This window comes from Papaver somniferum, chromosome 1 (genome assembly GCF_003573695.1).
Source record: "Papaver somniferum cultivar HN1 chromosome 1, ASM357369v1, whole genome shotgun sequence".
Lineage (NCBI taxonomy): Eukaryota > Viridiplantae > Streptophyta > Magnoliopsida > Ranunculales > Papaveraceae > Papaver > Papaver somniferum.
The window spans coordinates 163,600,836-163,611,578 of record NC_039358.1 but is presented as its reverse complement, the minus strand read 5'-3'; the positions used below and the strand labels follow the sequence as shown (position 1 = coordinate 163,611,578).

General features: G+C 36.9%; 2 protein-coding genes across 3 annotated transcripts; one reads left to right on the top strand and one right to left on the bottom strand.

Annotated features, from left to right (window-relative positions):
- Nucleotides 1-2,221: 2,221 nt before the first annotated feature.
- Nucleotides 2,222-4,245, top strand: LOC113306355 (monooxygenase 2-like). Its single transcript, XM_026555305.1, has 6 exons — nucleotides 2,222-2,382; nucleotides 2,628-2,774; nucleotides 2,864-2,935; nucleotides 3,020-3,188; nucleotides 3,278-3,515; nucleotides 3,602-4,245. The coding sequence occupies exons 1-6, from the start codon at nucleotides 2,279-2,281 to the stop codon at nucleotides 4,120-4,122; spliced, it is 1,251 nt and encodes a 416-aa protein (XP_026411090.1). The 5' UTR covers nucleotides 2,222-2,278; the 3' UTR covers nucleotides 4,123-4,245.
- Nucleotides 4,140-6,547, bottom strand: LOC113306364 (probable ribosome biogenesis protein RLP24). Of its 2 annotated transcripts, none has more exons than XM_026555312.1 (5): nucleotides 6,394-6,547; nucleotides 5,508-5,620; nucleotides 4,960-5,073; nucleotides 4,713-4,849; nucleotides 4,140-4,574 (listed from the first exon to the last, which is right to left on the bottom strand). In XM_026555312.1, the coding sequence occupies exons 2-5, from the start codon at nucleotides 5,586-5,588 to the stop codon at nucleotides 4,418-4,420; spliced, it is 489 nt and encodes a 162-aa protein (XP_026411097.1). In that variant the 5' UTR covers nucleotides 5,589-5,620; nucleotides 6,394-6,547; the 3' UTR covers nucleotides 4,140-4,417. The 2 variants fall into 2 exon arrangements, with proteins under 2 accessions (XP_026411097.1, XP_026411101.1); XM_026555316.1 differs by lacking the exon at nucleotides 6,394-6,547 and adding an exon at nucleotides 6,238-6,367.
- Nucleotides 6,548-10,743: the final 4,196 nt, after the last annotated feature.

The window sequence follows — 10,743 nt, the reverse complement described above, 5'->3', positions numbered from 1 at the left end:
ACAATTAAGTTTTGTTACATGATAATTTTATCGAGTATAAAAGACGCCAGCCGCAGCCTGTTTCTGCCATGGGACCACTCCGGAGGTATTTTCCAACAAACTCTTCACTTTAATTTGATTTTGATTGCTTCAATCGAATATAAATCATCAAAATAGGGTTTTAGTAGGAGTTACAGAGCCATGTTCGGTTAGGCCGATTTTCCAAAAATAGGGTTTTACTAACCGAACTTCTTGAAAATGAAGAACACGAAGAACAGTTCGGTGCTATTGGATTTAAAACTAAGTCACCGAACTCTCTGTTCGGTTGTTTCGCAAAAAAATTTAAAACTACAAAGTAACCGACTCCACCCTTAGAACCGAAAAAAACAAATCCAGTCTAACCGAACTGTGTTGTTGTGGCCACTATCTTGAGTTCCAAAATAACCGAACTTAGCCAATAGAGTTCGGTTTTTCGCAAAAAATTTTAAAACTACAAAGTAACCGAACTTAGCCAATAGAGTTCGGTTGATTCGCAAAAAATACTTTTAACCGAACTCCTTGTATTAGAACAACAGAAGTCCATAAGTTCGGTTCCTTCGCAAAATAAGGATATCACCGAACTTTCGTAGTAACCGAACGTTTGCCTAATTGCATATATGCATATATAAGCCCAGTTCGGTTGATTCGCAAAATATGTTGAAGTTTGCGAACCAACCGAACTTCTAACACTAGGTTACTTTTAACCTGCAGTTCGGTTGGAAACTTGGTTGCGTTGAAGTTTGCGAACTAACCGAACACACAAGATGTACCCAAATAAATTGTTAAGTTCAAAGTTCGGTTACCTACCATTTTATCCTAGGTAACCGAACATTACACTGTACGACCAAAACCTCCATTAACGAGCGAGTTCGGTAACCTGCGTGTTTGGAAAACGTAACCGAACTACACTTTCAGGTGTGTTCGGTTACATGTTCTTGACATATGGTAACCGAACTGATCCAAATCTACATAAAAATTTTCATTTTTTTTGAAAGTTTGGAGCAATTCAACCAACATTATCTAAGTTTGAAGCACACCTGGGTACCCAAATACCCTTCCTCCGGTTGTGGTTGGTAAAATCCATCGTTTTTCATGTTTTCCTTCTTCATCTTCTCTAACTTTACTCTCTCAATAATTCTACTTCTTTAAAAAAAAAACCATCTGATTTTTTAATCTCACTAATTATCTTTAACTTAATCATCTCACTAATCATTACACTAACTATTATTAACACTAACTAATCATCACTCAAAATTAATCAGGAGGGTAATTTAGGTATTAATATAAATATCCAGATAAGGGGTGACCTAGATTTACTTCTAATGTCTTTACCCAAAATAAAACCATGGTCCCTAAAAAATCGTTCTAAAAGAAGTATTTTGGGCGATTCACAGAACAGTCATACTTTTTGTAATTGGGTCACAAAATGGTCACACTTTTTAATTCGTTCACAGAACAGTCATACTTCCATCCGATTTAACACTTTTGAATAAAACGGTGTTATCTTTTCCTAAAATGCCCTCATTCAAAATACCCTTTCCATTTAACTAATTAGTTGAAGTGGCGGTGGTGAAGCGGTGGTGGTGGAAACTTAAGAATCTCCACTAAACCTCAGAGGGGAAGCGGTGAACCCTTTGGGTGAATGCGGTGAAACGAACCTGAATGCGGTGTAACGATCTTGAATGCGGTGTAACGGTGTGTAAGTGGCGGCAGCACCACTTACAAATAGCACCACCGTCAAGATAATTACAATGAAAGCAAAATTTAAAATTGTGTACGGAGGGATAAGTATGGAGGACACATAGGTAATTTGGTTAATATATTTAACTGTGAGTCATCACTTAACTCTCTTTTTAACGGAAGTGTGACCATTTTGTTAATAGTTTGTAACAATATGATGGTTTTGTGAATCGAGTCCTAATACTAGGACTGTTTTGTACATTTTCCAAATATTTTTTATTATTTTGATTCTTCGACGAAGAAGAAAAATTAAAGAACTATTTGTTGAGTCAATTACGCATGATTTATAAGGGCTGATACCAGTCCTAATAAGGGGATACCATTTTATATAAGACAAAATGAAGCGTTCTGTTGGATCGACCGAATGGTATCCCCTTAGTAAGACTGGTATGAGCCCTTATAAATCATCCAATTACGTGTTACTTTTTTCTTCTTCAATTTATTTACCTGTTTATAACTTTATTGCATTTCTGTTGTTTCATAGTGAGAAAAAGAAAAGAAAACATACTTGAAATTTTTAATGGATTATCAGATGATCAATAATAACAACAATATGATTGAAGAAGATATCGTAATCGTTGGCGCAGGAATCGCGGGGCTTGCTACATCTTTAGGACTACACAGGTAACAATAATTATCTAAAGAAAACCAAATTACAGCAGTTTTACCACAATGTTTTACATTTCGTAAGGGATTTGATTCATTCTAAACGAGTTTAAAAACAGTTCCTTATAGTTAAGAACAGTCTTGTGTTACTAATTGAAAATTTTGTATGAAGATTGACTTTTTTTTGTTTCTTTCCTCTTCTTGTTAATCCATGATATCAAACATGAATTCTAATTTCTTGTGTATGTTGCTGTATTTTTAAGGATGGGTTTCAAAAGTTTGGTGTTGGAATCATGGGAGAATTTGAGGGTAACAGGGTTTGCATTCACAACATTCACTAACGCTTGGAAGGCTTTGGATGCTCTTGGTATTGGTGATACCCTAAGAGAACAACATATCCTACTTCAAGGGTGTGCGAGTTGACTTTGCTTTTTGTATAGGTTTTGTTTTGTGACACCTCTCAATGTGACTAATTATCAAAGCAATTCTATTATGGCAGACTAGTGGCTACTTCTACAATTTCCGGAATTCCTACCTCACACACGTCATTTACAGACCCTCGAGGAAATTCGTGAGTGAACTTCTTGATCTTTGGCACCAAAGGAATGTCACAAATCAGAAATTTTACCATCTTTTTGTTGAATGTGTGATGTAGACCACAAGGACATGAAATTCGGTGCGTTGGGAGGAAAGTACTGCTCGAAACACTAGCAAATGAACTTCCACAAGGCACCATTAGATTCTGTTCTAAGGTTGTGTCAATTGAAGAACAGGGGAGTGCTAAACTGATTCACCTAGCAGATGGATCTGTCATCAAGACTAAGGTATTATTATTAGGACAACTACTGTGTGTGTGTGCGCTTTATCTGAAGAAATGTATGCGTTTAATCAACACTGAATTCCATTTTTTTAGGTCTTAATTGGGTGTGATGGAGTGAATTCAGTGGTAGCAAAATGGCTAGGACTTCAAGAGCCAGTTTTCGCTGGGCGGACATCAATTCGGGGCCATGCTGTTTTCAAAGAGAACGAGGGCCACTTCTTTGGCCCCACATTTTTGCAATTCTTTGGTGATGGCTGTCGCTCAGGTTTCCAGCCAGTCAACCAAAACACAATATATTGGTTTTTCACACATGCTCAGTCAATATTACCTCGTGAGTCATTGATTGTTCATACCAAAATCTGACAGTTTAAATAGATATTTTTTGCACTGAGATTTTCTTTTCCTGGATTGAAACAGAGGAAGCAGACTCTATGAATACGAAACAGTATATGGTGAAGAAGCTTGGTAAAGCACCAAAAGAAGTGATGGATATAATCGAAAAGACTGACCCGAAAAGCATTGTCATCTCACCATTAAGGTTTAGATGGCCCTCAAATATTTTATTCGGCAGCATCAGCAAAGCAAATGTTTGCGTAGCTGGAGATGCTCTCCATCCTATGACACCAGACATAGGTCAAGGTGCAAATGCCGCACTAGAAGATGGTGTTGTTCTAGCTAGATGCCTCAGTCGAGCCTTGTTACTAAAAGCAACAGATGAGACAGCAGAATATAACAATATTAACACAGGTTTAGCCAAGTATGCTAAAGAGAGAAGATGGAGAAGCTTTGAACTTGCCAGTACATCTTACATTGTTGGCGTTTTACAACAGGGTAGCGGAATGTTCATCAAATTTATTAGAGACAAATTCCTGTCCCCATACCTGGCTGGCATGCTTCTTAAGAGGGCGGAATTTGATTGCGGGAAACTCGACACTTGAATGAAACAAAATTTATAGAACTTGGTCATCCAGTGGTTTCTTTAAAGCCGAACTGCAGGCTACATGAATGTTATAAATGACAAACAGAATCTTTGAATAAAAACTGAAAATTTACGAGCAAAAGACACTAGTATTATACGATCCAAATGCCAAAAGTACAAACAAAATCTCTTGCATCACATAAATGTTTGATATTTCTGAACTCTCCGCCATATGGAGTTTGAACCATGAAACTTTACATCAGAAGACAATTAGATTGATGGTCACACTACCAGGAGTGGACAGCTGAAGTTTCTCATTCTTCCATGGCATGAATCTGGTCTTTTTGTGATTGGGAAACTGGAACTTTAACCTTTGAAAGAGGTTCGGATACCTTCACACCAAGCAATCCTGAATTCTGTTCTATCTCCTTCTTTGCCTCTTTGTAGTCCTTAGATTTCTTACCCTTCATCCTGTCAAATATGGTGGCAAGTTAAGAGTGTTAATAATTGTAATTTAATCAACAAGGAAATACTGTTTTGCTGATAGAAGGGTACAACAGTGACTCTTTAGACTTTAACCCATAAGCTAAGAGTAGTCAGAAAATGAACCTGTCTTTATGGTGAGCAGCCTCTCTCTCCACTCTGATTTTACTGATCTTCTTTATAGCCTTGAGAGTTTCCTCCGTAGTATTCCTGTCATATCTCTCAGGCCTGTTCCTCTTCCTTTCAAATTCAAAGGTCAAATCCTAGTAGAAAAAGAAACAAAATTCAAAAATATTACTAACTGCTCTGTCGGTCAGTATCTTGTATACAGGGTGCTGAGAAAGAACAAAGTGGTAAGGAAAGCTATATTCACCTTTGTCATATCCTTGCCATGCAAACGTCTATATGCCTTGGTCCATTTTACCTTTCGAGGGTTCCTCTTCATCTTGAAATTCTTGTGGCATTTGGATCTGCAAAATCGAAATATCTGCCCATGGAATGCTTGTCAGCAATCTGACCCACTATGATCAAAGGAAATATGAGCTAATTGAACACCTTTAAGGCAGGTCTTTTGGGAAGACAAAGCAAATTAATCAGAAAATCTTAATTAACTTAACTGATTTTTTTTTTAACTCTATTCATCAATGAAGATAGGACATAACTACATTTCCCGCACAACCAACCAACACAGAGATCAAACAAAAAAAGAAAAGCGATTTGACAAATCAATGTTACCCAGTTAACTAGCATGTAGTTGAACAAGGGGAGATTCATGGCATAAGACTATTCAGGGTTATGGGTAATATCAGTGAGATAAAATAATAAGAAAATATCCCAACATTATATTTGAAGTTTTCACTATAAGAGTGTTAAAAGTTGGAGCCCAAAGGAAAATGGGAAAAGGAAAGAGAGAAAATCTACCGTAGCATCATTGCGTACAAACTGGATACCATGGCCTGGATAGATAGTAGAGGAACAAAACCAGCACTTCTCCAATCTCATTGTGTCGGCCTTTCAAAAGGAAAGATGATATTCTGCAAGTGAACAAGTATCGACAGGGGATAACTATGAGAAAATATACACGTAGAAAATTTAAAACTCCGTTCAATAAAAGCAAATTGAAATCTAAATCAATTGAGAAAGAAAGACAAAACCAGTTGCCAAATCCTGAGTTGTGTCAATAATATAAGCCCAAATGGTGAGCCTCTAATTACACGATACACTGAACCAGTAAACAAAACCTATTTCAATTCATCAGTAACATAAAAAAAAATCATGTCTGGATGTATTTTACTAGCACATTATGAATACTTATGACAGAGACCAAATCTTAGCCTAGCAGAATTTTCCAGAAACTAAGTATTCCTAAGAAAAGGTTCAAACTACTGTGTAAATTATCCTACACAGACTTAAGAAATCAAAAGTTATGACATATATAGAAGAGCAAAAATGAAAAAAAAAATCAAAATGGAATACAAGACTAATTAACAATAGAAAAAAACAATCGATATAGGCCTCAAAATTAATTCATGTTGCAGACACAGGTCACTTAACATAAAAGTCATAATACACAGTTTTACAAAAAGAGGAAACAAAATAAAATTGGAAATCAATTCATAAGGTTGAGGAGAAGAAGAGGCTAACAGCAAACCTAAATGAATGAACAAACTTGGAATCACCACTCAGAGAAGTATCAAACTAGAATTCACAAACGGCAACAACGACGAAATAACAACCCTAATAGTTTAACAAATCATTTCAGAAACACCCTAAAAATCTTAAGCAGCAGCTAAAAAACCAGACTCACCTTCTTTAGTTACGTTCCTCTGAAAATCAGACAAGAGCTTCTCTTCTATGAAGCCGACGTCTTTCAAAGGAGCGAAACCCTACTAGGGTTTTGGATGGAAAGAGAGAGAACTAGGGGTGTGCAACGGACGGACGGTTGCGGATTAGGGATCACCCGTAACCAAACCGTCAAAACTGCGGATTTGAAAAATCAAACCGTGACCGGCCCAATCACCCGCGGATTTTACATCCGCGGATTGTGCGGTCCGGTTGCGGATTAACCGCGGATTAGGGATAAAAAAAAAAGAAGAGATCTGGGCCTATCTTTGGCATGAGGCTCAACTCTCTCTGACTCGCAAGTAAGTTGTTGGAAAGGTCCTGAATAAGCAAACAATTAGTTGGGCTTACTTGACATCAAAAAACGGGTCCTGAATAAGCTATTGCAATTAGCTGGGCTTAGTGATCATCACATTCAATTAGCTGGGTTTAGTGGCTTATAGCTAATGGAGCAGAGTCAGATGCGGTGCGGTTGAATCCACGGTTTTCAATATTCAACCGCACCCAAACCGCTAAAACGTGCGGATTTGAGAATTCCATCCGTGTCCGGCCCATACGTTTTACGGTTTGGGTGAGATCCACAATTTTGCGGAGGATACGGATCAAATCCGCGGTTCCGGTTTTTATGCTCACCCCTAAAGAGAACGAGAAAACAAGAGTAACTAAATAGTGGTACAATTTAGTTGTTGGGCTCGCCTGAACCTAGGCTTATTATCTTGTATAGCGTGTAGACGTGTAGTGCACAAAATGCGGTGCCCTTATCATTTGTCTTCGAAAAATATGAATGATTTTTGTAGGGATCATGTTTTTTCTGAGGGGACCATGATTTTATTAGGTCACCTTCCCTATAGTGATAAGGGGTGTCATAAAACGTTGAAATGACTAACCTACCTTTAATCTAATTTAATTTAAAACCAACCTAATAACCACCTATATATATATAACCACCACCTCCTCCCACGACCACCACCCATCACCGCCGATTACCATCACCACCACCTCCGATTATCACCACCACCAACCACCGATTACCACCACCACCAACCACCACCACCACTCCTCCCACCACCACCACCAACCACCACCGCCGATTACCACCACCACCAACCACCGATTACCACCACCACCACCTCCTCCCACCACCACCACCGCCGCCTATTTAAGAAATGTAACAACATCAATGCAATCACAATTAAGTTCGGTTACATAATAATTTTATCGAGTATAAAAGACGCCAGCCGCAACCTGATTCTGCCATGGGACCACTCCGGAGGTATTTTCCAACAATCCCTTCGCTTTAATTTGATTTTGATTGCTTCAATCAAATAGAAATCATCAAAATAGGGTTTTAATAGGAGTTACAGAGCCATGTTCGGTTAGGTCGACTTTCCAGAAAACCCTAGTTTACCAACCGAACTTCTTGAAAATGAAGAACACGAAGAACAATTCGGTTCTATTGGATTTAAAACTAAGTCACCGAACTCTCTGTTCGGTTGTTTCGCAAAAAAATTTAAAATTACAAAGTAACCGAACTCCACCCTTAGAACCGAAAAAAACAAATCCAGTCTAACCGAACTGTGTTGTTGTGGCCACTATGTTGAGTTCCAAAATAACCGAACTTAGCCAATAGAGTTCGGTTTGTTCGCAAAAAATTTTAAAACTACAAAGTACCCGAACTTAGCCAATAGATGCTGGAACTTCACATTTTTTTGTTTGTTAAGTTCGGTAACTTCACAATTTTATCGCAGAACCCGAACTCAGAGTTCGGTTGGTTAGTTGTTAGGTTCAAGTTTGTGAAAGAACCGAACTTTGTAAACTTATATAATCTTATATTACGTAAAGTTCGGTTAGATCAATAGTGCATGCAGTTTGCGAACCAACCAATCTTTGTACACCAAAGTTCGGTTAGTTGAGAACCAACCGAACATAACGCTGTAACTCCTAAAATTAATTAAGAGGGTAGATTAGGTATTAAATAAATAACTAGATATGGGGTGACCTAGAATTACTTCTAATGCCTTTACCCAAAAAAAACCATGGTCCCCCAAAAAAAACCATGGTCCCCAAAAAATCGTTCAAAAATATAGTATGAAGTGCATATGAAAGACACATGGGAAAATTAGGCTAAGGCCCAACCCATGGATAACCCATAATATGAGGTCCCTAGTTAAAAGAGTTTTAAAACCATGCCCCGAATTAAAAATAATTTTAACGGAGGTCGAAATGACCAGAATAACCTTCACTATATAACTATCTAACCTAGGTTTTCTATCAAACAAACACATTCATTTTCATTTTAGGAGAGAGAAAATATCTCACCTGAGAAACTCTGGAAGAATTGCAGAGAATTTTTTTTGCAGATCGAACAAACGAAAACCAAAAACAGGTAGGTTTTCGATCAATCTTCTTCTTCCTGTTTAATCTTTTCTTCTTCTTCCTTTTACTAATTTTCGATGAAATTGTTTATTGGGATTTAATCTTTTCTTCTTCTTCTTCTTGTTTAAATCTTTCAGCCAAAAAACAAGAACCAAAAAACCTAGGAAGATATAATAGTTTATCGATCTGTTTGCTGAGAAGAAAGAAGGAAGAAAGGTCAGTTTTCTCTCTTCTGTTATCGATCTGTTACTCTCTGGTTTTAGGTTTCGGTTTCTGCTTTCACATGTTTCGATTCATCATGATTGATGTTTTGATTTCAAAAATCTCTTGATTTTGTGATTATTTTTGAAAATTAGGGTTTCGCAACTAAGTTTGACTGATTTAGGTTTCATGATTTGAAATCAACTGATTTATATTCTTACAAATCGCACTGTAGATTTAGATTCAGGCGATAATCAACTAATTTATATTCAAATGCCGAGAGGAAGAAGGAATCCCCCTGAAGAAGATCCTGCATTAACGGGTATTATGATTCTTTCCCTTTAAGATGCCATTTACTATTGGGGTGTATGTTTTGTGATGATACAATGTTAGTGAAAACATTCTTTTGTGATATAGCCTGTGTAACTATAAGTTACACATTCAAAATCTAACCGCTGACTGTATTGTGGTTTGTATATTGAGTGTGTAACTTGGAGTTACACATACAAATGAGCCTATATAACTATAAGTTACAAATTCAAAATCTCACAACTGACTTGCCAAGGGGATGTGTAACTATAATTTACACATTTAGAATCTCATGTTTTGATCATATGTAATGCCTATGAATTTGTAAATTTACAAAAAGGTGCATGTGTAACTGTAAGTTACACATTGAAAATCTCACCAGTAACTTGCCAATTGACTGTGTAACTTCAAAAACTCACCACTGATTTGCCAATTGCCTATGTAACTAAAAGTTACACATGCAAAATATCACCTATGACTGTATTGTGTTTAAATAATAGTTACACATCAAAAATGACGTCTGTAAACCTTCATATGCATGTGTAAGTTAAGGTTACACAACACATAATAGAATGATTCAGTTTGTGTACTTGGCAAATACACATAGTTTGTAACATGATTTTGATTTTGCAGTTAAAAGGGAGTGTATTTGATAAGCACACAACATACTGACTCATGTTATTTTTGTGTGTGATGTGTACAGGAAAATTAAGGCAATCGTTGAATGCAGTTAAGGATTTGGTAAAGGTGATAAAACCTATAGGACTGACTGCTAGGGATCAAACCTATCTTAGGAGAGTTGCTTACGGTAAACTCGTAATGATGTATTACAATGAATATAATGAAGCTGAACCAAGTACAACAAGACAAATCAGTACCAACAAACACGGCGTCTTGAAGCTTTTGAATTGCTTTGATATGGATTGTGAGACACCGTATTCGTTCAAGTTTGGTGATGATAAGTTTATAGAGTTCACCGACAAAGTTGTCCGGTATATTTTGCATGCAAAGAATTGAAAGTAGAAAGGGTCAAAATTTGTTAAAGTACTTTTCTCATCGTGATTTGATTGACAATGTTTTATACTGCAAGTTCTTCACTGATATCAAATCTACAACACATCAGACGACAGTGACTAAGAAAACATTATAGAGAAGATAAAAAAACTTATGACCAAAACCGGGAGAAGAAAGAAAGTTGTTGAGAAGAATCTAGTTTGTTTGATAGGTTTTTATCTTTGCTGTGTATTATTTTTTTGCGACCTAAATGCTAATGGAGTGAACGTGAAATATTTTAGTATCGTTGAAACTTATGAGACGGTGCTAAAGGTGTCGTGGCCTGATTTAATACACGAGCACTTGTTTGAAGAGATTCATACTAATGTTGATTGTATGTCAAATGTGAAGGCTTGTGTGCAATACCTACTGGTAA